Source organism: Phasianus colchicus, chromosome 4, assembly GCF_987193195.1.
Source record: "Phasianus colchicus chromosome 4, bPhaCol1.hap1.1, whole genome shotgun sequence".
Taxonomy (NCBI): Eukaryota; Metazoa; Chordata; class Aves; order Galliformes; family Phasianidae; genus Phasianus; species Phasianus colchicus.
Window position 1 is genome coordinate 64,274,455 of NC_143439.1, and position 24,928 is coordinate 64,299,382.

General features: G+C 34.6%; 1 protein-coding gene across 1 annotated transcript in view; it reads left to right on the plus strand.

Moving 5' to 3' along the window:
- The window catches only part of POLN (DNA polymerase nu), an 87,919-nt gene that overhangs the window by 21,889 nt on the left and 41,102 nt on the right, over positions 1-24,928 (plus strand). The window contains exons 8-18 of the mRNA XM_031588283.2: positions 1,064-1,132; positions 2,564-2,624; positions 2,829-2,893; positions 3,169-3,252; positions 3,680-3,769; positions 4,879-4,935; positions 5,414-5,467; positions 5,726-5,791; positions 17,810-17,867; positions 19,418-19,495; positions 19,997-20,111. Coding sequence (XP_031444143.2) covers positions 1,064-1,132; positions 2,564-2,624; positions 2,829-2,893; positions 3,169-3,252; positions 3,680-3,769; positions 4,879-4,935; positions 5,414-5,467; positions 5,726-5,791; positions 17,810-17,867; positions 19,418-19,495; positions 19,997-20,111 — 797 coding nt within the window. The remainder of the gene's footprint in view (positions 1-1,063; positions 1,133-2,563; positions 2,625-2,828; positions 2,894-3,168; positions 3,253-3,679; positions 3,770-4,878; positions 4,936-5,413; positions 5,468-5,725; positions 5,792-17,809; positions 17,868-19,417; positions 19,496-19,996; positions 20,112-24,928) is intronic.

Sequence of the window (24,928 nt, forward strand, 5' to 3'; positions counted from 1 at the left end):
CTAATGGTCCCAAAATTCCTTCCTGCTCTGAGTCTTCCATCTGATATGCATTTTACTGATGTCAAACAAGAATTACTAAGCCTGAGCATTCTGCAGCTATATGCTACGGATTTTTTTCCAGACTATTATTGACAGGAATCTACAGTCGGTACTGCACTGTGTCTAGCATACTCATCTTGCGTTTTGGATGTCTATACTTGCCCAAAATTCCATAGTTTTATGGGATATAATGTAGGTATTCCCTTTCCGACTTTCCTCAGGCTGGTTTTTCCTTCCTGGATTATTAATGCCTCATGCCAAGTGATTCTCACATCTACCTTTCTGGATAGCTGGTCTACAGCGGGAAGAGAGAATCAGGAACTGCCCCTGTGCTCTCCTTGTGAGAAGGCTGCAGTCCATTGTAGGGCCTCCCTCAACCCCATCTTCTATGGGCTGAAAAAACTAAGGGGTCTCGGACGCTCTTTATGCGTCTTCCCCTCTAAATCCTTCACCATCTTTGTTGCCCTGAGCAGATGAACTTCCATGTAGATAAATTGAATGTAATGTATCTAGACAAGTTTCAGCTTAGAAAGACATCTTAGAATAATTTTGAAGTTTTCTGTTGGTTCAGCATGTGGCTTTTGGTTGTATTCTCTGTATGCATATCAAAACAAATCTTTTAGTCATCCAAATAAGATAGTATGACTCTGTATGAAACACCTGTGCAGAAGAAGGAGGTGAATAATTTGACACAAAAGAAAGGCAATACTGATAGCACTTAAATTCATTGCAGTTTTAGAAGTTAATAATAGAATTCTGAATTCAACATCACACACAGTCTGTACAAAATGTAAGTAGAGGAACAAGTAAAATCTTAAATGCTGATTATCTTTACTCCTGTGCTTGTAACTTTTGGTTTTGGTAGCTCAGAGTCAAGTCACAACAGTTGGAGGTCTTAAAATGTTCCTATCGTATTTAACATTACTAGAGGGAAATGCAGGAAATATATTTTAATAGCTTAATCACTTTAAAAATAGTGTTCTGAATATTTTAATACTAATATTAAAAGTCTTTTTTTTATCAGCGTCAAAACTTGGTTGTGAATTTGCAAAAACTTTATACTATAATGATGGGCCTCGCTCATGACTTACAGGTAAGAGTTGATAAGTAGTTACTCAGCAATAACTTCTGAGGTGTTATCGCAACGTGGTGTGCTTCTCATTCAAATCAGAATCTCTTATGGAAATAAAGTAGAAGGTTTCAAACTTCACTGATTTATAGTACTAGACAACATGTAAGATGAAGCGGTCCATTAAATTTACTATTGTTTTCAGAAGAATGAAATGTTTACTCAAAGCAAATGTTGAAGAAGTTTCCTCTACAAGAGTTAAATATTTAGGAGAAGATCCTAAGAACAGGAAAAAATTCAGAAAGTAGTGCTTCTTCATTCTATATTTTAAAGGTATATGAACAATCCAAAAACTGTTAGAGTTGAAGCAGTGTCATTGACTTACCTTGATAGACATGTTTAGAGATTGTCTTTGTTGAGCCCAAAAACTTAGCATATTTGTTACTGGATGTTGTATTAGTCCTTGGTGAAGTTCAGTATACATCTCAAGAATTCTTAGGAGTTTTTAATGTTCTGTTTTGTTTTCTTGTGATTATATATCTGAAAAGATTTCAAACTTTAGGGATATGCTTGGGTTCTGGTGAAAGTTACATAGATTCATGGAATAGTTTAGTTGGGAAGAGACCTTAAAAATCACTTAGTTGCAACCTCCCTGCCATGAGAGGGACACCTCCCACTAGATGGGGTTGCCCAAAACCCCATCCGTCCTGGCCTTGAATATTTCCAGACATGGGGTATCTGCAGCTTTTCTGACCAACTTCTTCCAGACCCCTACCACTCTCATGGTAGAGAATTTCTTCATAACATTTCATCTAAACTTGTCCTGTATAATGAGATACTAGAGGCTTTCCTTGAAACTGATTTAAAATATAGTGTAAAATTAGCTGATGGAGCCATGTTAGGCTGGATTCTTTAAGTGGCCCAGCAATTGCTCTATCTGTGAATGAAGGCAACAGAAACACCAACCACAAGCCTACAGAAATTCTGAGAGAACTATTGTTGTCTGATTGCTGCAGTGGTCAGAAGATAAAAACCATCCTGTTCTTTGCAACTAAAATGGGTACATAGGTCCCACCTTTCTAAATCTTCCTAATGAAAATAAAGTATAGAAGTGGTTGCTTAGTTGCTCAAGTGAATAAGAAAAACGAATGAAGAAGCGTTCTCTTATAGTGGATCTTACTCTAAAAATAATGAGAAAAATGGTGTGCAAATTTCTTTATTACCATTACTGTACCTTTCCTTATAAAACAATCTGATAATTGAATGTAGTGTTTAGATGCTATAATTCACACTAACTAGTATTTCATGCTCCATACAGCCTTGTTTTTATAAAAATAAATGATGCATAAAGTGAAATACTGCTTATTGAAAAACTGATCTACATAATGATACTATCATACAGTTTTTAGAATAAGGTTTGCTAATACTGGTGTTTATTTGTATCTTACTTTACAGGTTCAAGGTTTGTGGAAATTATTTTGCACATTAGAGCTTCCACTGATCAAAGTTCTGGCAGGTATGAAAGTTCAGCCAAAAATATGACTTTTTACCATTTTCATGCAGCTATTTATTATTATAACCTTTTACTTCAGTATAACTAAATATTACATTATCCTTATAATGCTCAGGAATATCTACATCAGCTAGAATTTCCATTTTGTAGCATGCAAGATTAAACTTGTCAATTGTAAGTGTTCTCAGTATTTAATTGTATTTGCAGTGATGGAAACTCACAAAATACATGTGGACAAACAAGAACTGAAAAAAACATCAGAGATTCTGGGGGTAAATTTTATCTTTATTTTTTCCCACAAATGTTAGTGCTTTTTTCTACAGTAAGACCCCTTCCTAGTTCACAAAGAAATGTAGATTGAAGATATGCAAGCAATCCATTAGACCAGCTGATAGCCAATAGTGAGGTATCACATTTGTAAGTTGTAGTCCAATATACTTAATAATATAGGAAGTAACAGAATATCAAATAGATACTTATTAATCTAGGAAGTAACAGAATATTGAAGAAAATAGTATAAAAGGAATAATTCTGTTCTAATTTATAGTTGAGACTCAAAGAACTTGAAGAGGAAGCCCATCAGATTGCTGGAGAACGATTCCTTTTGACTAGCAGTAGTCAACTTAGAGAAGTATATTCATGCTGTTGTTATTACTTGTCTGTTAGTTTACTGTTTTGTAAACTGTTAATGATGTGGGAGAATTATAAAGCATGTAAATTTGTTCTTACAACTTCTGATTCTTTGCTGCTTTCCTAAGTTCGAATTATCTTTTCTGATTATAATGGAAGACATCTCAGTTAACTCATAAACCTGACAATTTGGCTAATCTGTATTTGAATGAATTTAAATAATGCATTTTATTTTAGCAAGTGCACTTTTTTTAGAAATAACATGTTAAAAGTAAAGATTAGACTCTTTTTTACTCCTGTGCTATTTCTCTCTTTTCTGCAGTGTACTCTATTTTGCTTGGAATCTCTTGTAGACTGGAGTTCAGTAATCTAATCATTTTCTATTCTTTTTCATCACTTGAAGCATTGAAGTGTTTTTCTTAATGTAGGTACTGTTTGAAAAGTTAAAACTGCATATGCTGTGTGAAAAAATTCCCAGAACTGAAAGACAGCAAGTTGCATCCACCTCAGAAGTTGTGGTGAGATGAGATTATTAAACAATCTGCCTTATATAAAAAATCTAAGTTGTATGTCAGTGAAGCTGTCATTTGTCTAGTTTTCTTTCCAATCTTCATTTATTTTTGTTATGTTAATCACACTTGATTTACTTATGCCAGAAATGACTGAGAGGGACCAAGAATGGAAAGAGAATTCTGCTGCTTAAGATAGGAAAAAACAACTTTGTACTGAATACACATTTGTCAGAAACAAGGGAAATACTTTGTAGTTTCCTGATCTGAAATTCATGGTACCTTGTAGCACTTTGTATTGACTCTACATGTCAAATCTACATAACTATAGACAGGTTAATAAATCATCTATGCTGATAGTAAGAAAAGAATTGCAATTGAAAATCTTTATTCTGATAGAATTGCATAATTTTTTTTTAACCTGAATGTGTAGTTCTGGAAATTTTTGTGGTACTTCTACATTTATAATCTTATTTGATTCTTTTTCTGTGCAAATTTTTATGTCAATCTATGATCTAAGTAATCTTGAAATCTCCTGGACTTGTATGATGGGACAAATGGGAGCTCTGCTCTTAGATTTTGATTGTATGAATACACACTTCAATATAATATATATTTTATATATATATATTTATTTATTATCCACTCATGTATGCGTGTATAACTATGTATTACATGTTTTCCATGTTCTCTCTTGCTTAGATGCTGTCTAGTACAAAAATGAAACAAAGGACCATAGACAATCCTCTCACTCCATGTGCCTTATTGTTTCCTATGTTCTTGTGGAAAAGTTTCAAGTCTACTTATCTTGTCTCTGTCTGAAATGGGAAGGGAAACAAAATGCAAGGGGATAATCTCCAGCCCTCCTGCTGAGCGCAGGGGTGAATAAAGGCTCTTCTGGGCCTGTGATGAGTTTGCTAAACTGTTATGTCCTTCAAACAAACATTTCATCCTCTTTCATCTTGACAAGTGAATTTCATCCAGCAGAACTTCTGCTATATTTTACTTAACAGTTAAATATCAAATACTAATCACTGTTCAAATGGGGAAGTTAAGGTAGTTAAATAACACCACTTAACAGAAAAACATAACAGTAATTCAGATTCTTTATCTTACAGCTAAGTAAGTTGCAAGATCTTCATCCTTTGCCTAAGCTTATGTTAGAATACCGGCAGGTGAGCTGTTATGTGATGTAGTCGTACTCAAGCAAAATTAGCAAACAAATATAACTTATTAGCAGCTAAACAAACAAGGTGACAAGAGCCTCCTGAAAATCCAAAATTACCTAGTTAGCTCTTATGCTTAACGTTTAGGTATTCAGTACATCAGATTCCGATATAGATAAATAAATAAAATCCACACTTCTATTTTTGTGCTGCTTTTTTGTGTGGTTCATTGATTGAGAGATGTAAGGTGTAAAAGATTCCAATAGGACTTTTGCTAGTATATACATAGACCTGCTTTAGTCTATACGTTAGCACTTCACTAACTTATCCTAGTAGGTCAATAGTGAGTATATATCATCTTTTCCTAGGGAAAAACTGTCTTTTAAAAGAGTCTATGAAACAAACTCATGCACTTGAGATTAAGGTTTTGATGTGTAAATCTTATTGTTATGTATGAGCATTTGTCTAACGCTCTTATGTAATTCAGGTTCGTAAGATGAAATCAACCTACGTAGATGGACTAAGAACATGCATGAGAAAGGTAATATATATTAAAAACAACTCTAAAACATGGTATTTAAAATAAATTGAAGTTATGAAATGATTGCAGTATTTACAGTTCAAGAATTTTAATGTATATATAATTAGGAAGTATTTCTCTTTAAATTTGTAATCCTAATTGCAGTGAGTTTTAATTAAGTTTATATTAACTAAACTAGAGAAATATGTCCTTTTTAGATGTATGTAATCACCCTCTTTTGGGGGCGATGGTGGGGGGTATTATTTTATTTGACTGCAGGGATTTATTTGCCCTACGTGGAATCAGACAGGAACTGTGACTGGCAGACTTTCATCCAAACATCCAGTAAGTGAGCCTTTTAAAATTTAAATTAAAAATTTTAAAATAATGTCATCTACATACCTTGCTACATACTTTGACTTAGGAAATATTCTAGTAAGTCTGGCAATTCCCATACTGTATGTAAATGGGAGACAGAAAAATTTATTAATGAGTAATATACTCTAGAACAGTTATTTTGATGAATAATTTCCATGATCATTTCATCAGAAACTTATATTTTTTTAAACCTTAAATTGATGTAGAAAGTGAGAATTGTAATTGCCATGCATTCTAGATTGCTACTGAATAACTTTTTAATAATGAATTCCTGGTGTTCATAAACCCTTCCCTGTAAAGGACTGGTGAACCCTAGGATATACCCAGGGGATTACAGAGAAGGAGGAGCACAAGAAGCCCTTCTCTTCTGGAATTTGACTTCAGGCCTTTCAGTATAGAATCACCCTGTTGTACTGGAAGTCTTTCCAGGTCGTCTTATTGCTCTTTGTGCTATAATTTTTTCCATGTATACTTGTGGCTGAAATGACTTTTAATGTTCTCAACTACTAGAAGCTTTGCTTTTGTGTAAGTTCAAATAGAAAAACATCTCTATGCTGCATCTCACATGCAGTTTTGGTTGCTTATGTTCCAAACAAAGGTTTCTTTAGGTGTATATTATTTCTTTTGTAAAGGAAGTGGCTATATCTGTCTCCTTCCCTCTTTTACTCCATTTAATGTTTTAAAGTTTTTAATTGCAGGGGAAATGACCAGACATGAGGCGCAGAACAGGATTTCTTTTTCAAATAAACTCTGTTCTCTTCTTTCAGATGAATCCATGTATGGATGATGTATACATTTGCCTTTAAGTGGGTTTCTGTCAAAAGATAAGCATATTCACATTTGTTTTTTTTACATTTCTGTTGCAGCAACTTAGAGAAGGTTTCTTGGTAGAACTTGAATTCAGTGGTTTTCCATGTGTGCATCTATTTTAGTTTAACTGCGCATTCTTTTCTCTCATTTTATTTCTCCTTCTTCAAAGTGTGTTGCATAACTAAAACTTTTGTCACAAGTGTTATATAATGTATGCCTCATGTAATACAGTACCTCACAAAAGAGACTCACATTTGATATTGTAGACTACTGCTGTAGAAGACTGCATATATTTGTGTGCTATGATTTTTTTTGAGATATAAACTTCAGTACTAGAATTAGATATTCTGTATTAAGATTTTTCCCTCCAGTCTTCTGCATCAAAGAGAACTGTTACTAAGAAATTCATACTTCTATACTTCAGAATATGTTTGTATCTTTAAATTAAAAAACATATAGCAATGGGCTTTGGGGATGTTTTCTTCCTTTGAGTACCACAAAGTTATGCTGGAGATGAGTAAAATTCTTTATCTCCTTAGAGCAGTTGGAGAAAAAAAGTAGTGAAATAAAAACATTGCTATTTTCCTCTAGGAAAAATAGTCCTACCAACTTGTCCAAACGGACCAAGAAATAAAATAAAATAACTTATCAAAATGCACAGTGGCTTTTAGTTTGGAAATTTGAAATGTCATTAGAAAAAGAAATTAATATTCAACATACCCAAGTTAATGTTCTCAAAGAAGAGCCACAGGAAACCTAAAATACTGGATATGGATATATTTCAGTCTCTCTAGTAATGTCTCCTGTTATTGAATGCATTATAGAGTTGCTTGGTTGTTTATCAGAAGTCATGTGTTACTATCAGTGTCTGGAATATGAATAATAAATCACCTGTCTGGTTTTAGTTCTGATAAAATGGAAAATCTCTTGAAGTAAAGACACTGTATGTGTACCCACGCTGAGCGTATTTCTTCTGGGCTGTCTTCTGGAGTGAAGAAATGAATGGAGTCATTTAGAACTCAAGTGTAGTTTTGGGATAGTTTGTCCCGTGGCTTTTGGACAGCATGGATGAGATGCTGCATATTTATCTCTCTCCTTTAACACTACTTCAATAGGTTTTTGTCCTTACATACCCACACACATACACACTGTGCAAGACAGACTGTGAGAATCAGGCAATCAAAACTATTGGGACAGCTCTTGAATTTCAGGCGTTTCGTTCCAGGTCTCACTGTGTTACAATCTGTGACACTACCAATTTTGTTATTCTTTTCCTGAAAGTTTAGATCCCAGCATAAACAGAATTTCAACTTGGTACTTCAGGTTTGTATGGCAGCTCACCTCTTCTCAAGCATCCTACTTTTGTCTCTTTCTTCCATGATTCATAGAAGGTTTTGACAGAGCTGATGCTAAGAGTAAAATGTAAAGCCTTGGTCTACTTTTCAAATTACACTATTATGTATTCAGTTTTGTAAGCATCTTTTCATATCCTGATCTAGTAACATGAATGATTTCTTCAAATGGGCAGGTAGTGTGGATCTTACACTTGCCTTGGTCTTACTTGAGTGCATTTTCTCATCTTTTCTTTTTTTAAAAGTATGTTTATTGGAATGCCTTGAGGATAGGGGGGTATGTTCAAGGTTTATGTAGAACATCTTTCCAAAAGTTTCTTTCAGTGCCGTTTGAACTAACAAAATCATTTTTAGGCAATTATGCTCTGACATTGATTTCACTAAAAAGGAATGGTTGTTTTGAGGTGAGTCTGTTTGCTCTCTTGGACCTTTGCATCAAAGGAATTCAGTGTCATATTTTCTACTAGGTACAAACATTTATCACTCAGATATACTGATAAAGTCAGAGCATTCATGCCATTTCTTACAGTTAGTCTGTGTTCTCTGAGTATCTTGCATTCAAAATATATTTTCCTTTTGTCATGTTTATTTTCAGTATTTCAGTTTGTTTCAATGCTCTTGAGTTGCATGCTGGTTATGACTGCACTAACAGTACTAAAATAGTATCTCATTTTATGTGTTTAGAGTTCTTACAATCTCTTACCGCTGCTTTATTTTTAGAAATGTGTGTTAGGCCCAGGATTCAGCAATTAAATGAGCTGAATTTACAGCATTGGAGACAGTTCTCAGTTTGTTCTTTCTTACTCCTCAGCTGTTTTTTTGTTTTGACAGAGAAAGATACTTGAAAGAATAAGCATGTTATAAAGGCTAGTTCAGTTGCTTTTGTGATAAGAATTTACATTATGTTAACATTGCAATAAGACACTCTTAGTTATTTATGAGTGTGACAACAACAGCATGAAGTCACTGTCAGTAGTAGTATAACACTGATGCCTGATGTTTCAGATAATCACATTGATTCAATATCAAACTGTACAAATAATGGTTCTGCATCATAAACCTTTGTTCTCTCAGCATCACATGTACTCCTAGTACCCTTTTACACAGTTTATTCATGTCTTTGGTGATCTCTGTGGAAAGGCTTCTGATCTGTGTATGCATCTCGTTGTGGGTGTAGTGTATCCGATGCATAGATAACATTTGATATGATAATGTTTTCCATCTGGCTCAGTAAAGCTTGGGATATCATCTGGGCTGTAATTTTGCAGTAATGGAAGCGATTGTGTAGATTACTTATCTTTTATTTAGGATTGTCTTTGTGTGTATAATTGTGTTTTGTGTGGTATTTAAAGAAAGATAATGCGTAGCCAGTATAAATCTGCTTCTATACAGTAATACATGCAAAAAATTCTATTAAAATTAAAATTCTATTTTAAAAATGCAGGGAAAGAGAGCCTGTCGTTACTCCTTCTGCAAACTAAATATAAGCATAAAAACAGAGCATTAAAATTAACAGTGCAAGAAAACATAGGATTCTGTACAACTCAGAGTAACATCAGCTAAAATATTTTTAGTACATTGTGGAAAAATTGACTGAGAGGCCTGATTCCTCCTTCACTCTCCTTTAGTTTCTGCCAAAAAGCCCCTCAGACAGGTTTAGATGATGAAGTTCCTGTTCAGTGTCTCTTTGCTTGGGAGATTATGGCATTGCATACCTCCATTGGTTCTGTTAAATCCCCAAGGTACTGGATTTCAATTATACTCAGTAAAAATTGTCAACTTTTAAGTGCCTGCTGTTATTGACTGGGTTTTGTTCAGGCAGTTGGATGTGTGCTCAATCATTTTGATCATTTGAGTGGCTTTTGCCAGTGATGTTTTAGAATGGCTGCAGGTTCCCAAGCTATGCACTGATTGCCTTTTAGTAATCTGTGTTGGAACACAGTCAGAAGAATTAGCTGTGTTTTTTTTCCTAATATGAATATGGCAGAAGCTTGTGGGTGACAGCAAGAACTTAACTTCATCTTTGTTTACATCAGTAGTTTTTCAGCTTTGTAGTTTCCGATACAAATTACAAGTTGTTTTTTGAAGTAGTTATAGTAATAATAATAAATGAGAGTACTGTGCTATAGAAGTTTATCTGTATTCTGTGTTGTGCCTCTTGAAACTCTGTAAAGTCTTATTCCATGCAATGTCATAGTAACTAAAGAGCAATGTTAGCATGATATTTTCATTACAAGGGACAAATAGTGCTGTTCACCTCTAAGCTGCTGCAGCTTTCCACTGTTTACTCATACACGCTTCAACTCCTGTAAGGGCACGTTATGCTTTCTGTTGTTGGCATCTGTTAACATCGTCGAGTTGCAGACTATGGTCAGTTACTGTACCTCCACATCCACACTGAGGAGTCTAATTGAGCTCATGACCTACTGAGTTCATTTTCACTGTCCTCGTCTGTAAGTTAATTGCTCAAATAATTGAGTCTCTATCAATTTGCACATTAATGTAAATGTGTGTGCCTGGTTTTTTTAGGAAGCTGTCTGTTGATACCTGTCTGTGTATTGATGAAAATTTTGAAGTCCTGCTTGAAGATGTTCTGTTCTTTGCATGAAATATTCCAACAGTGGGATTTCTAGGAATATATTTGTATAAATCATTCAAACTTTGGAGACTCTTGTTATGAGAAGGCAATAATAATAATTTAAATGTAATTCAAGTGCACAGATTACATCTTGTCTTGTAGGCTCTCAAAAGGTAGAAGTATTAGCATGTTCTTTTCTGGTGAATTACTATTTGCAAGGGCAGTATGTAATGTAATTCTGATGTCAAAATAAGCTTCATTAAGCTTCATTGGTCTAATACAACAAAAGTATCGTGCATTCTTCCTGTTTCTCACTCAAAAAAAAAAAATTCTTCAAAAGCTTTGATTTCTGACAAGAAAAAAATGAAAAAGGGAGAAATGAAGAATGATAGAAAGAATAGATTTATAGGGGAAGATCAAAAGTTAGATATAGCAAGAGGCACTTCTCTTGGATGACTGAGTTTTCAGACTGTTGCTTTTTGAAAGCTTTGTCATTTTCTGAAATTCTTAAGGAAACCAGTGATCTCTGTAAATCTACATCCCTTTTACAGTGGTTTTTCTCAGTTGACAGTTTGTTTTTTCCTGTGTGAATGAGTGGAAAACTTGCCAGCTGTCAATATCCTTTCATGAAATGTCAAGAAATTTCCCCCAGAGTTTTGGGGACAGATGTGTTCTCTCAGGTTTGGAACAAAAAATAAATAATGCCTCATGTGAGGATCACTGAAGATGGAATAGGACAGAGATCATCTTGCTGACTTCTGTGCAGTCTTGCTGTCCTTAGTTCTCCTCTGTTAACCATTAGCATCTGCTGGCTGTGGCTGGTAGGAAATCATAGTTAAGTACCACTTCTACCAAATCAAGAAATATCTTTTCCTCTTTGTGAGGAAAACAAGAGTCAATGGTTATCTAACTTTCAAATTCAATATTGTCTTATGGTCAACTCAATAAAGTGAGAATTGGGTATTTTTGGTAGTTATTTTCTTCTTCCTTTTTATTTACTCTGAAAGCTTCTTAAGCTTGTGGAAAGGTATTGAATTATTTCCAAGTCTCTAACTTGACCAACGGATCAACCCTTGATAATTCTGTGCTGCTGGTAAAAGCAGGAGGGAATCGATGCATCACCTTTGAATGATTGACCTTTGATGAAAACAATAACTAATACCAAAAGTTAAGAATCCTTTGCTGGAAGCTTGTATGATTAAATGTTTTTTAATCAGGAAAATGAATGTGTTTGGTTTTTAACTAGCCACTAGGTGGCAATTGCAGATAAGTCAAGACTTGCTTAGGAATGAATGTACGCAGAATAATATTGCTTTTGTGGCCTTTTTCATTTTCGTATTTTCTCTATTTATTGAGATGTGTATTTTAAAAAATTAGATCTTCAGAGTATCTTAAAATTGTCTCATACAGAAGTTAGGAAGATAATTATTTCTGTGCAATAATAATTATTGCACATAGAAGTATTTAAGTATAGCAGTTTTTTTGCTGTGTAACTTCTCAGTGAGACACTTGCCAGAAAGTTTTGGTGAACTGCATTGCAAGTAATAACTTTAACCGACCTGACTGACAGCTGTGAGAAAAGGTTGCTTCCCCAGATCTGCTCCATCTGACTCCTTGGCAGCCTTTGGTCTTCACTCATGACAACCACACCATGTTAATTTATGAATGGATAATTTTATCTCACTGAGTAAGTTCAGTCTCTGTTCTTATTTTTAATTATGTCCTTAGATGAGTGCAAAAATTAATCAGAATCAAATGTCCATATTCTACCAGCATTTCTGTTGATTCCCATTTATTTTAATAACTTATTAGCTTTTTTTCTGTTGCGTACTTTAAAAACATGCAGATCTGAGCAGTTAGTAGATGAATGCTGATAGATGACTAGCAATTTTCTATTAAAAATATATGCATGAATATAGATAGCACTGTATTCACATACACATTTCTAGGGAGTTACCTGTGTTGATGAAGGTTGCTGGATTATTTAAAAAAAAAAAAAAACAGATAAAAGCAACAACAATTTATGCTGCTATAAGTGTGTATGATAGAGGCTAGCTGCATTGATAGAAATAACTGAAAGGGGAATATAACATGAGAAATGAGCAACAACCAAAGAGTTGAAATTGAAGAAGAGTATGAAATAATTAAAATGTACCTCTGTGATTCAGAGTTTTCTAACCTCCTGGTTGAAAACTGTATGGAAAAAGTTGTGTATTTTAGGCTGTAGCAGAGACCAAGAGTCCATCAATTCTGAGCCTCCTTGCTGGAGGAGAGACTGCCATTCTTTCTGAATGCCTCTTCATGCAGAGCCTAACAGCAGAGGCAAGAGTCTACAACATCTTCACCTGAAGCAATAGACTAAAGTATAGCAGCTTTTAATAGAGGTATTCTGAGGACCATGAAAACAGATTTCTAACCTGTGCTATACCAAAAGCGTAAGGAATGCCTCAGGACAAGTAGTCAGGATAGATTATAGTAGCAATGAAAACAGATGAAGGAGTTAGGAGGAAAGAAATCAACAGTGGCATGTACAGTTTTTATCTAGTGTCTATAGTGACAAATTATTTTTTAGTTTTTATTTTTTGCCACTTATCTGTTCCCTGCTTCTGCTGCTTGTTTTTTTTCTTTTGGGGAGTTCAAGTCTGGATGAAAAGTGTGCTGTTGTAAGGCTGTGCCTTTTCAGCTTTCTATTCTTGATCAAAACCATTTTAAAAAATGGAAGTTTCCATGTATTCAGTTAAGTTGTTCATTGTAGTTTTACCAAAATTATTTTGGAAGTTCAAAATACTTTTAAATATATTTTTCATAATCAAGAAAATATCTACCTTTTTTCTCAGTTGCATTTTAAGATGCAGTGTCAAAACTGATAATTTCTGCAAAGTATTTTTTTAATATTTGGTGTGTTTCAGCATTAAAATACAAATGTACTCTATATGCTTAAAAAAAGGCCTAGGGGTTAAAACAGAGTCCTATGTTTTTCCACTGTCTCATTTAATTGAAGGCCTCAATTGTAGCTCAGCAGGAAATCACGTGAAAAGGAGACTCTCTCCGCTATTCGGCACTAGTTTATGAAGATTAATCAATAACACTGATATTATAAAAACAAAATCATAGAATCACAGCATCACTGACTTTGGATCAAACTTCTAGAGATTATCTAGTCCAACCCCCCATGTGCTAGGCTAATCCACTAAAGTAGATTTCTCAGGTCATGGTTTGAATGTCTCCAGGGCTGGAGGTAGCACAGCCCCTCTAGGCAGCCCGTACTTGTTTTGAGCACACTTTAAGTGGCATTTCCTGTATTTGTCTTCCCACTGTCTCTTTTTCTGCCATTGCATGATACCAGTGAGGAGGATCTGGCTCCACCTTCTTTAGACCTTGCAATTGAGCAGGCATTTGTATGGATAATGTCCTTTGAGCCTTCTCTTCTCAAGGATAAATACCTCTGTCAGCCTCTGTTCATATGACATATAGTCTAGGCCCTGAATTAGTGGTGCTTTGACTGGACTCTCTCCAGTATGTCCATGTCTATCTTCTACTGGGGAGCCCAGAACTGAACCCAGCAATGCAGATATATCTTACTAGTGCTAAGCAGAGGGAAGGCTCACCTGTCTTTACCTGCTGGCAATGTTTTTCCTGATGAACTCCAATTTGCTGCTGGTTTTCCTAAGCACGAAGGCTTGCTGCTGGCTCATGTTCAACTTGCTTTTCACCAGAATCCTCAGGTCCTGTTCTCCAAAGCTGTTTTTCAGGCTGTCAGTTCCCAAAGTACCCTAGTACATGGTGTTATTCCTCCCTGCATGCAGAAATTTGCATTTTGTTGAATTCTTTTCTACTTTGTGGCCCATTTCTCCAGTCAGTTGAGGTTCTTCTGTATAGCAGTGCAGCCATCTTCTGCATCAGCACCCCTCTCAGTTCTGTGTTGTCTACCATTTTGCTGAGATTGCTCTGTCCTGTTAAATAGGTCACTAACGAAGGTGTTGAGCAGTATTGGTGCTGGGGCACTCTACTAGTACCTGGCCTCCAGCTGGACTGTGTGCTGCCTGTCACAGCCTTTGAGCCTGACACTTCAACCAGTTTTCAGTCCACCTCACTGTCTGCTTATCTAGCTGGTACTTCATCTGTGTGTCTACGAGGCTTTTATGAGAGCCTGTTTTGAAAGCTGTGCTAACATCAAGGTAAACAACATCTGCTGCTCTCCCTTCATCCACTAAGTTAGTCATTTCATCACAGAGGTTATCAATGCATAAGCATGATTTCCCTCATGCTGACTACTCTGGATCATCTTGACTTTAATGTGTTCGCAGATAGTTTTCAGGATTGAGTAATTGAGGAAGATCTGTCTAGCCTGTAGTTTTCTGCTTACTCTTTTCTGGCCTCCTTGGAAGGTGGATGTGGCACTTGCTTTCATTCAGTATTCAGGAATGTCCTCTGATCACCAAGACCCTTCAAACCTGGGCAACGCTGCCCACAGGAAAATGGTTAGAACTGGGTGTTTTCTAAGGTCCTTTCTGATCCAACCCATTCTGTGATCCTGTAAATCTATAATCTTAGTCTCATTTATCCTTCCATCTATTGGAACCTCTGAAAATGTTTTTGAAAATTTTGAGATGATTCTCCTGAGTCAGGAGAATCAACTTGTTCGCAACTATTGGTTTTTATTTTTAACTATTGCTAGGGGTTCCTTATTAATCATCCACTAGAATAGTTTGCTTTTATTTTGTATATGTTAGTCACCCAGAAATAGTGAAGTATTAACAGTTATGTCACAGACATCTTTCCTACCAGTCTTTCAAGTACATTTCTTCTCTATGGAGCATAATCAGTCAGGAGGACAACTTTGTTTCTGTGTAACTTCTAACAATATGCGTGGTCACTTTTGTAATATGGCTAGCAGTCGCATCTCAGATTGGATCCGTGAAGTTTTTCAGAAATATTTCTTTCTTATTTTCACTTGAAATAAATACATAAAGCATAAATACAGGTTTTGTTATGTAGTCCAGGGTTGTAATAGTCATTTACCAAAGCCACATCAATCTTCTGCTTTTGATTATAATAATCATCAACTCAAGGTTTTCGTTTTGGAAGATTGTCTCCTTATTAGTCCATCATTTAAAATATCTATAATAAATGTATCTTGTGAACTTTGATAATCTAAAATCTTAGAAAACATCACTTTGAGGCAAGTCTTAGATCAAGCTGTTATAAATGTGTCTCATACAGGTAGATTGAATCACCCTCCAGAGATTCCTGTATTTGTCTACTGACTATAGATGGATTCTAGACAGCTAGTTTAAACCAAAGACTAACTTAAAGATGCTTAAACTTAGGTGAGAGGCATCTATTAAGCTGTTCCAGTATCTTAGAGGTGATCGTTGCCACTTTCATGTTTCCCGAGCTTATTTTTCTCTGAAGATTTATTCAAATTTTGAGTTGTTAACTAATTTACAAGTGAAAGTACATTTTGCACTTGCAATTATGTTTTTCAGAATTATTTGTAACACATCTAAAACTGCTTTAAAAGCAGACTTCCTGCATATGCTTTCAGTGAAATCAAAATGGCAGTACAGTGATTTATTTTGCTATTATAAGATTTTGAAATAAATCCTCACTTCACCTTGTTAAGAATTTTGAATCTGATGAGCTAAAGAAAATAATCAGTGACTGTAACCATAAACAGCTCTGCGCTGGAAGCTATCGTAAGCAATTTTTATTACCAGTATAAACCCTGATGAAAACTCCATAATGTGCTCCATAACGTGCATTAAGATGATTGAAGTCAAAATTAATTTTTTATAACTTCAGTGCTTTTAGTTGTTTTTAAATGTGGAGAAATTAGGTTCCCACATTCAAATCTGGGTGCATAAAGGGAAGACTTAATTTTCTAAATTCCCGAGGATCCACTTGCTTTCATGGCCACTTATTTTTCATGTTTTTCATACAAGCAAGCACTGATCCTCCTCATGTTTTTTTTTTTTTTTTTGGAGATCAGTTATCATCAATATAAATGGTGGTATTATGCACTAAGCAAGTAACTCTTCCTTTCCAAATGTATATGTGTACATTTTGTATACATATATGTATATGTAATCATATAACATTGCAAGCATTAACACAACTGAAACTGAAGAATATTAAAGGTAGCAAGTGTTTCTTCTGCATCAGGCTTCATGTTGATGGGTTTAGAGCTGTGTTCCTACTTGACCTTCACTATGAAAATATTATGTGAATTATGTAATAGTTTCCTCTTTGTGTATGGTGTGATGGTGGAGGTTCAACTTCAATACATTGACTGTGGTTCTTTAAGGGTGATAGACTAGAAATGATCATGTTCCAATCTGGGGCCTTGTTCTTTTACTTCAACCTCAAATTTTAATAACTTTTGCAGTTTGATTACATCCCTCTTAAGGATGTATAATGATTTTGAGCTAAAATTATATAGCAAGTATAGTTTGCTTATTAGGAAATTATATAGCACTATTCCCTTCGTCTGAATTTACATTATTACATAATATTTTCGTCTAATTCCTGAACCACTTGCAAATGAATTACTTGGAATTAGGAAAATTGAGATTCATACACATTTTCTCCTGTTGTATGTTACTTTTCTAGATGAAGAAGCATAGTGACATAACAGAAGCTGTTATGTGAAGTATTTCATACTTTACTGTAGATGTGTGAGCATGAATCTTTAAACAAAGATCTAGTAATCTTCTGTCCTGAACTATGCTTGTTGAGAAACTTACTGCTCATTTTTAACTTTGACTGATATGTGGTACTTAATACACAGCTGCTTCTTATTTTGTTATACTTTTCAAAACAGTGAGAATAGAAGTTAGGAAAATGTTTAGGGGCTGGAGGAGAATACCTTTGCTTAGCTTAAGGCAGAGTTTGTATGTATTTTCTTTTTGAAAGTAATGCTCCATATTGAAAAATGCAGGGTAAAATTGAAAAAATAATTTAAAAGTGTTACTGATTATGTTCTATCCTGTGCCCAGAAATTAGTATTTGTAAAATTTGCTGGTGAGAAATTGATCTTACACAATCCCAATTGTCAAGGAAGGTCAAATATTCAAAAGAACTTGGTACAGAAAAGGGAAGATTCCTTTGAAAGACAAAATGTTTAATCTTATGACAAAAAACTTGTTGGCATTAGTATCACGAATGTTTACATGTTTCTTATAACAACATTTATGAGCAGTTTATAAACTTCATCTACTAAGCAATTTTTGTTCTTATTTGTAGAACATTCAAGGTATCTCTAAACATCCAGTGAGAATTACAAAGAAACAGTACATAAAAGGTAAACTATGTTAATATAAACATGAAAAGTTCATTTCATCTCTTTATCTTACTGGGTTATATTTTATTGTGAGGCAGACCAAAAGCTCCAACACGAAAGAGTAGAATGGATTATTGGACACTTGTACCTTAACATTTAAGGTACATAACATACCTAAACATTTGCTTTTTGCTCATTCTGCTTGAGAAAAGTTTGCTGTTTCAGCACCGATCTGAATAGTCTTAAACATTTCGAATTTTCTTTCCCTGGACAATCTCACTATTCCTTCTGTTCCAGTTGAAAATTACACATCTTCATTAAACATTCTAGGAGTGATGATGTGTGCATTTGGCTCATAGGGTTTTTCCCAAGGAGATGCTAAAGCTTGGGTATTTTAATCAAGCTGACAACTAATCGCCAGTAGTTATTCAGATCTGTTGGTTTTGGTAATGGAATTGGATTTAAGGGAGATGATTCAGAGTGTAGAAAAGCATGACATAAGTGCTGAAGTCAAAAAGTCATGTAAGTAGACTCTAATAGGAGAGATTTGCCACATCTTGAGCACTTATAGTAATAGCTAGGAAATGTTGTTTGTTTGTTGCATAGATAAGAGCAGGCTTTCCTTTTCCCAGCTAGTTTGTCCCACCAATTGATATTATATAAATTGTAAGATAGGAGTTTGTTAGAAACAGTGTAGGACTTCAACAGTGCTTCTATTTTATCTCCCTGGTTTATTTTTATAAGTTGTTGGGTTTTTAATTGTTTTTTAAAAGTGTGAACAGTAGCTATTTAAATCTGTGGCATAGTGCTTAACAGTGGCACGTAGGCTTTTTTGGAAATAATTCAATCAAATTTGTTAGTGCTCTTATTTGCGCTTCTCAAAAAACATTCTGTGTATTTCATTTCTATATTGAGGCATTTATTTCCCTCACTTTCGTACTATCAGCTGTCAGTAATCTCTGATCAGATGAGTTATGGTTGTTGGAAATAAATAATTGCTTTTTACACAAAGACAAGTAAGTAGTTTTCAGAGAATACGCTGTTTTAATGCCCTGTCAATGTATATTATTGCTTTGTTATATTGTAGAGAGCTTAATTCATTTGCACTTGGATGCCTGTATCAGCTGTATGCTCTTAGTACTGTACTCCTTTACCTCCTGTAACTCAGAATTTGTTTATTAACACATTGAAGCAGCATGTCCAAAGATAAAACACTTTTTGTAAGTAGATCAGCTCTATAGAACCTTTCTTACTTGCATGCCTCTTTTACTAAGTGACCTCTGAATTATGTTATTTATTGCAGTTGCTTGTTAGCTGGAGTTTTGGGAAGGGTTTGTTTGGGGGGGAGGAAGGGAGGGAAAAAGAAATGAGTGGTAATGCAAGGATGGTAGAGATAAAGATGCTGTACATGAATGATGAGTAAAATAATTGTGTTGCTGGAAGTTGGTAGGATATTTACATTGTCATTTGTGTATTTTTTTTATTGTGTGTTGGGTGAGGCATTTACAACCTGTGGTTTGCAATGCTATTTTTGGATTGGGATCTGGTACACTTGTCTACTTCCTCTCTAGGAAAAGAAGAGGAAATACTAACCATTTCCCCACGAGCACTATTTGTTTCAAAGAAAGGATATTCGTTTTTAGCAGCAGGTAAGATAATATGTAGTATTATTCTCATACATATTAATATTCTCATTAATATTCTCCATTCTGTGATCTTTTCTTCCCATCTTCTTTGTGTGACTTTTTATTTTAAAAGGCTATAAAATCCCTTAGCATCAATTAATATTGTTATATGATATATGCTCTTTAGTGGTTTGGAAGTGGGTTATTTGTAATGCTTGTCAGTAGCAACAAAGAGCTAATAAAATGAATTGACACCTGAAGGTAATTATGGAGCCAGGTACTTTGTAATCTGCAGCTGGACTGTAACTTTTAAAGAATGCACTTTCTACAGCTGTTTGCTTTTATGGTTTTTTGGTGCTTTTTTTTTTTGTTGTTTTTGAGCAAGAAAAAATGATTTTTGTTTTGTAGTAGTTTGGTTATTTCTATTTTATATATAGTATATAATATATATAATGTGTATATATACATTTAGAGTTTGGATATTTTTATTTTAGAGCAACTGATTTATTCTGACACTTTTTCTAGATTTTTCACAAATTGAATTAAGGATCCTTGCTGACTTATCAGCTGAACCAGAACTGTTGAAACTATTCCAAGAGCCTGAAACCACTGATATATTTACCTCATTGGCTTCTCAGTGGTAAGAGCAAATGTTGCATTTTGGGTTATTTACCGTCCAAAAAAAGAACCCTTCAAACTGTTGTTTTTCCTGTGTAGTGATAATAAAAGAAAGTATTTTGCCACAATAGCCACAATATCTATTGTTACCCTAATGCTGTTTTAATGCTGGAAACTATAAACTTCCATCTCCTAATGAGCCTTTTCTTCTCCATTGCTGTCTGTTGCTATACGCCACCATATTGTAATTCAGCTGGCTAATTTAAGCCTTGTAACTAAAGCCCATGCAATAACATATTGTGAAGAGCACGTGTTGGTAAATTTCTCACTGCGTTATTGTTCATCAGTACTTCTTAAAATTCCAGAGTAGCAGTTAAACAGGGTAACTGAAAAATTAGAGTACATATTTTCTCAGTAAAAGTAAAAACATTTTCTAAACCTGGTTGATTAGAAGAGCAATATTGGCATCAAGTTACATATATGCAAGAAACAGTCTCTAGAGCTTGTGGGCTTGCTTGGAGCAATTCTGGTAGATCCTGTGATCCTTTGAGAAAGTGGTTATCTAAAAAAAAAAAAAACAAAAAACAAAAAAAACCCACTAACTTCAATTTCCAGATTATTTATTGATCTTTTCATCATGCAGACCAAATCATTAACTATCCAAGCAGTGAAATATTAGTTACATATCTACATGAAGATAGTTCTTATTATTGCTTTTATCATAATGATGCCTAAAATCTTAGTTGAGACTGGGATTCACATTGAACTCTCATGTATTTTTTTAGTACAATAAGTGACAGGATAGATCTAAAGAAGCTTACAGTTTGAACATGCAAGACAGGTGAAGATCCAATAAGTATATATTAAAATGCAAGCAGATAGAACAGAATTGTCATGTAAATATCATGCAATTTCTATATTTCCCTTGCTTCTCAGTCTTTAATTTTTTTCACTGTTTTTGTTGGAAGATTGCTAGCTGAAAAACATGAAAGCAAAAATAGATGTGAATTAATCAGTCCTGATTTAGATAATCCCTGTTCTACAGTTCCTAAAATTCTCCCCACTGTGCTATTTGATAATATACTCTGAAGTAATAAAAATAAAACGGTGATCAAATTATAATTTGCTAACATGTACATGTACAGTCTGGGACAACACAACTCAAGGTCACAGGTGTCTCAGTGAATATAGCTATGGCAAGATTGCCTGTTTCTTTAGAGTCCCTTGGCCTCTATTGATATTATCATCAATTCCTAGCTCTGACATGATATCATTAGAACCTCGTGATGGAGTTAAATCCTTATTTTAGTTTAGAGATATACTGCAAATGTATGTGTGAGGATGAGTCAAATTTTGCCTCAACTCTGGGCACAGCTCCAGAAATACTATTCTATTCAACAACCTCACAGCTCTTGGCAGCCGTCAACCTCTTACAGTTGCTACACAGTAACTTTACATTTAATGAAATATTACAGGCAAATATTTTTATCAGACAGAAGTGTCATAGTGTGTCTACAAAATTATTATGTAATGATTCTGCTGACTCTTCCTTTAAACTTCAGGAAGGCTGATACTTGAACTATTGAATCTATTTTGTGACTCTTAATAAATACAGAAGAGTGAAAGTTGAGTTTCATCTGTTCTGTCCTTGGATGTCTGTTATGTACCTGATGTGTTGATTTCTCACTATTGAGAACAAAGTAGGTCCAGGGTGACCAGCTTCCTGTAGATGTTCATTTGTTCTGACAAATTTAATTCCTCTTATTGGGTCACTTCCTACTGAACTCACCTTTTGGGAGTTTGTCCTTATTTATCACCAGGGAGAAGACACAAAATCAGTTATCTTCCCATTCTGGATGCTTCTTCATCTTTCATAATGCAAATTTTAAACCAGTGGAATGTGACTAGTTGCTAGGGAAATTGTGATATGGCAGTACAAATTCAAATCTCAGAGAAAAGTTGACTGTATGGTTAACACAACATAGTTTTGAAATTTACTTTTTAATTTTTTAGTAATTTTCACATATGGACTGGGCAACTGAATGCATATAGAGACTCTTTACTTAATACCTAATTTATCTCTATAGATATGTATCTTATGTACTTATTCAACCCCTGAGGGGAAAAAACCAACACTAGATTTAATATTATGATCTACAAAGACAAAAGCAGTTCAGAAAAACAACTTTCTATTCTTGTTTCAGATGTAGCCACTGCTAGGATGTTATGAGAACAAAAATATTTACTAAGTAATAATTATCCAGTTATCTGAACTTATTTTAAAAAGTCTGAAGAAACAGAATTTACCTATTGTAACATAGTAGCTATACAAACCTATGTTGCTTTAAAAACATAATAAATAATGATATTCACATGTTTTTAGGAAAGAAATTTTGTAGTTTGCATGAAATACCAGCTCTTTACCCCCCAACACCCCATTCATTGCCATTTAAATCAAGTTTAGTGAAGGAAGAGCAAAGTAAATGAGAAACATTTTAACTCTTGGTCACCTGACTTACATTAGATCTTGATCCTGAGGCTTTAAAATCTGTGCAAGGGATATACCAAATGATATACCAAATATTTTATTCTTTTTGAAGGAATTTGACATTGTTGGTGTTTGTAAATATTTTTTGACACATACCAGACAATCTGAAAACCTTGACAAAAATTCTTTTTCTGAAAGAAATATATAAAGAATAAGTTAGTTTTTGAAGTTTCCTCTCAGAAGAAACAGCTATTATAGGTAGTTAATAACAATGTCTAACAGCATTCCATCTTCTGAATATATATCAGCTGGTATCTCTTCAGGTGTTCTGTTTCTAAAAATCCTTAGACTAATAAATCATAGAATGGCTTGGGTTGGAGCGGGCCCTGAGGATCATCAGGTTCCAACCTCCCTGCTACAGGCAGGGCCACCAACCTTCGAAGATTCATAAATATGAATATAATAAATACATTTCATAATATAAATAGTAAATAAAAACATAAAAATAATAAAGTAATAAGAAGCATAAATAGTAAATATTATATTATTGGACAATATAAAACCCAAACCACATCCCAGAGTCAAAGATTCATACTATTTTTTCACTTATATATTTTAAGCTTTATGACTTCTGCACCTAAACCTTTCTCTTATTCCTTACCTGTCCTTCAGGATAAAGCCTTCTATCTGAAATCCAATCTTTTAGTAAAACCATATAGGGTCTTAATAGCATTTGGCAACTGTGGTGGGTAGTTTCTGTAAAGAGGTTAGCCGTATGAGTTTACTATTTAATTAAGATCTCTTATGTATAGAAGCTTTCCTGTCTTAATTTTGTTAAGCATGGTCTATCAGGATTCCGTCTGTTTCAGGGACCTTATAGATGTGTGCCTTTGAAAGCTGTTGAATTGATGTTTCTGTTAATCATCTATTCTTATGCCATCTTTACACTTGTTGACAGTGCAGTCTAGAGATGCAGAAGCATGTGTCAACCCAAACCATGTCTGTGCATCATGGTAAAGGACTGGATGAATGTACTAACTCAGAGGCTGAAGTTCAGTGTGATGTGCAATAGACCTAGCTGAGAAGCAATCTTTTCTTCAAGATGAGACTGTAATCTTGTATTCCTGTGGCTAACTTAGCAAGAGAGCTCATTTCAGAAGTAATGGAGCCTCTGCTGATTTGGAATTCCCTGCAGTTTGCTGTAGATGTTGTTTGCTCTAGATAGTAGTTGTTGTTTTTAAGTATCGTGTGTTCCTTTTGATGCAACTGTTTTGAAATTGCTATTCAGATAAAAAAATTTCAAAGGTTGGTGTTAACTGCTTTCTTTCATGAGCTTATGGGTAATCTGTTGCTTAGTCTCATGTTTTGCTTTTCAGACATGGAAATAATATTCATGGAATTTAATTCCATGGAAACTAAGGAGTAAAATAAAGATGTCTGTTGGCCACTTTTCAATAGGTTTTCTTCTCTTGGTTTTTTTTGTCAGTGCAAAGCCCAGACTTATCTCTGCCTTGTACACCCAGTATATCTTCTAATCTTCTAACAGATGCCTCAGCTTAAACTAAGATGATATCACTAGATTTTAATATTCACTTGTATATGCTAAGTACTCTTCCTACTTTTATCCCGTCTGTAACGATTAGAACATGATGTTACCTGCATTATCTTACAGGGTCGTACGATGTTGTGGCCTACTTAAAAGTAAGTTTTAAATGTCAATTCAATACCACCTAGTACAACACAGAGTGCATTATATTAATGATCTATCTGCTACTGAACTGAAAGCAAAGTTTCAAAGCTTGCCTCTACTTTTGAAAACTCTTGACATAACTAACTCCAGCTGTCTAGAAGATCACCTTGTGCTGCTTTGTGATGATGTTCTCTGACAGTGATAGTGTTTTGGAAATGTCAAACTATTACCACAGTGCTGAAGATGAGAACTGCCTTGGCAGCTGTCTGACCACCCAAGACTAACTGCCGTGCAAATGAGAACAAATTCCTGAATGAAATTTATCTCGCTTCTTTAATCTAGCATTTCCAAAATGTATTTTAAAAAAGTGTTAAAAATGCTGTTAATTGACATATTTTAAAATAAATTTCAAAGATGGAAACTGAAAAAAAATCAATTTTTTAGATAGTTTCTGTGATTTTTATTTTTTTATTAGAGGTACAATAACTGCAATGAAGATGGTGAAAGGCCAAAGCGTGTGAGGAGCAGCTAATGAAACTGTGGCTGTTTAATATGGAGAAGAGGATGTGGGCGAGGGGGGGGAGTGCTTATTGCTATCTGAAACTACCTAAATGGAGGTTGTAGCAAGGAGGATTCCAGTCCTTATTCTCAGATTACAAGT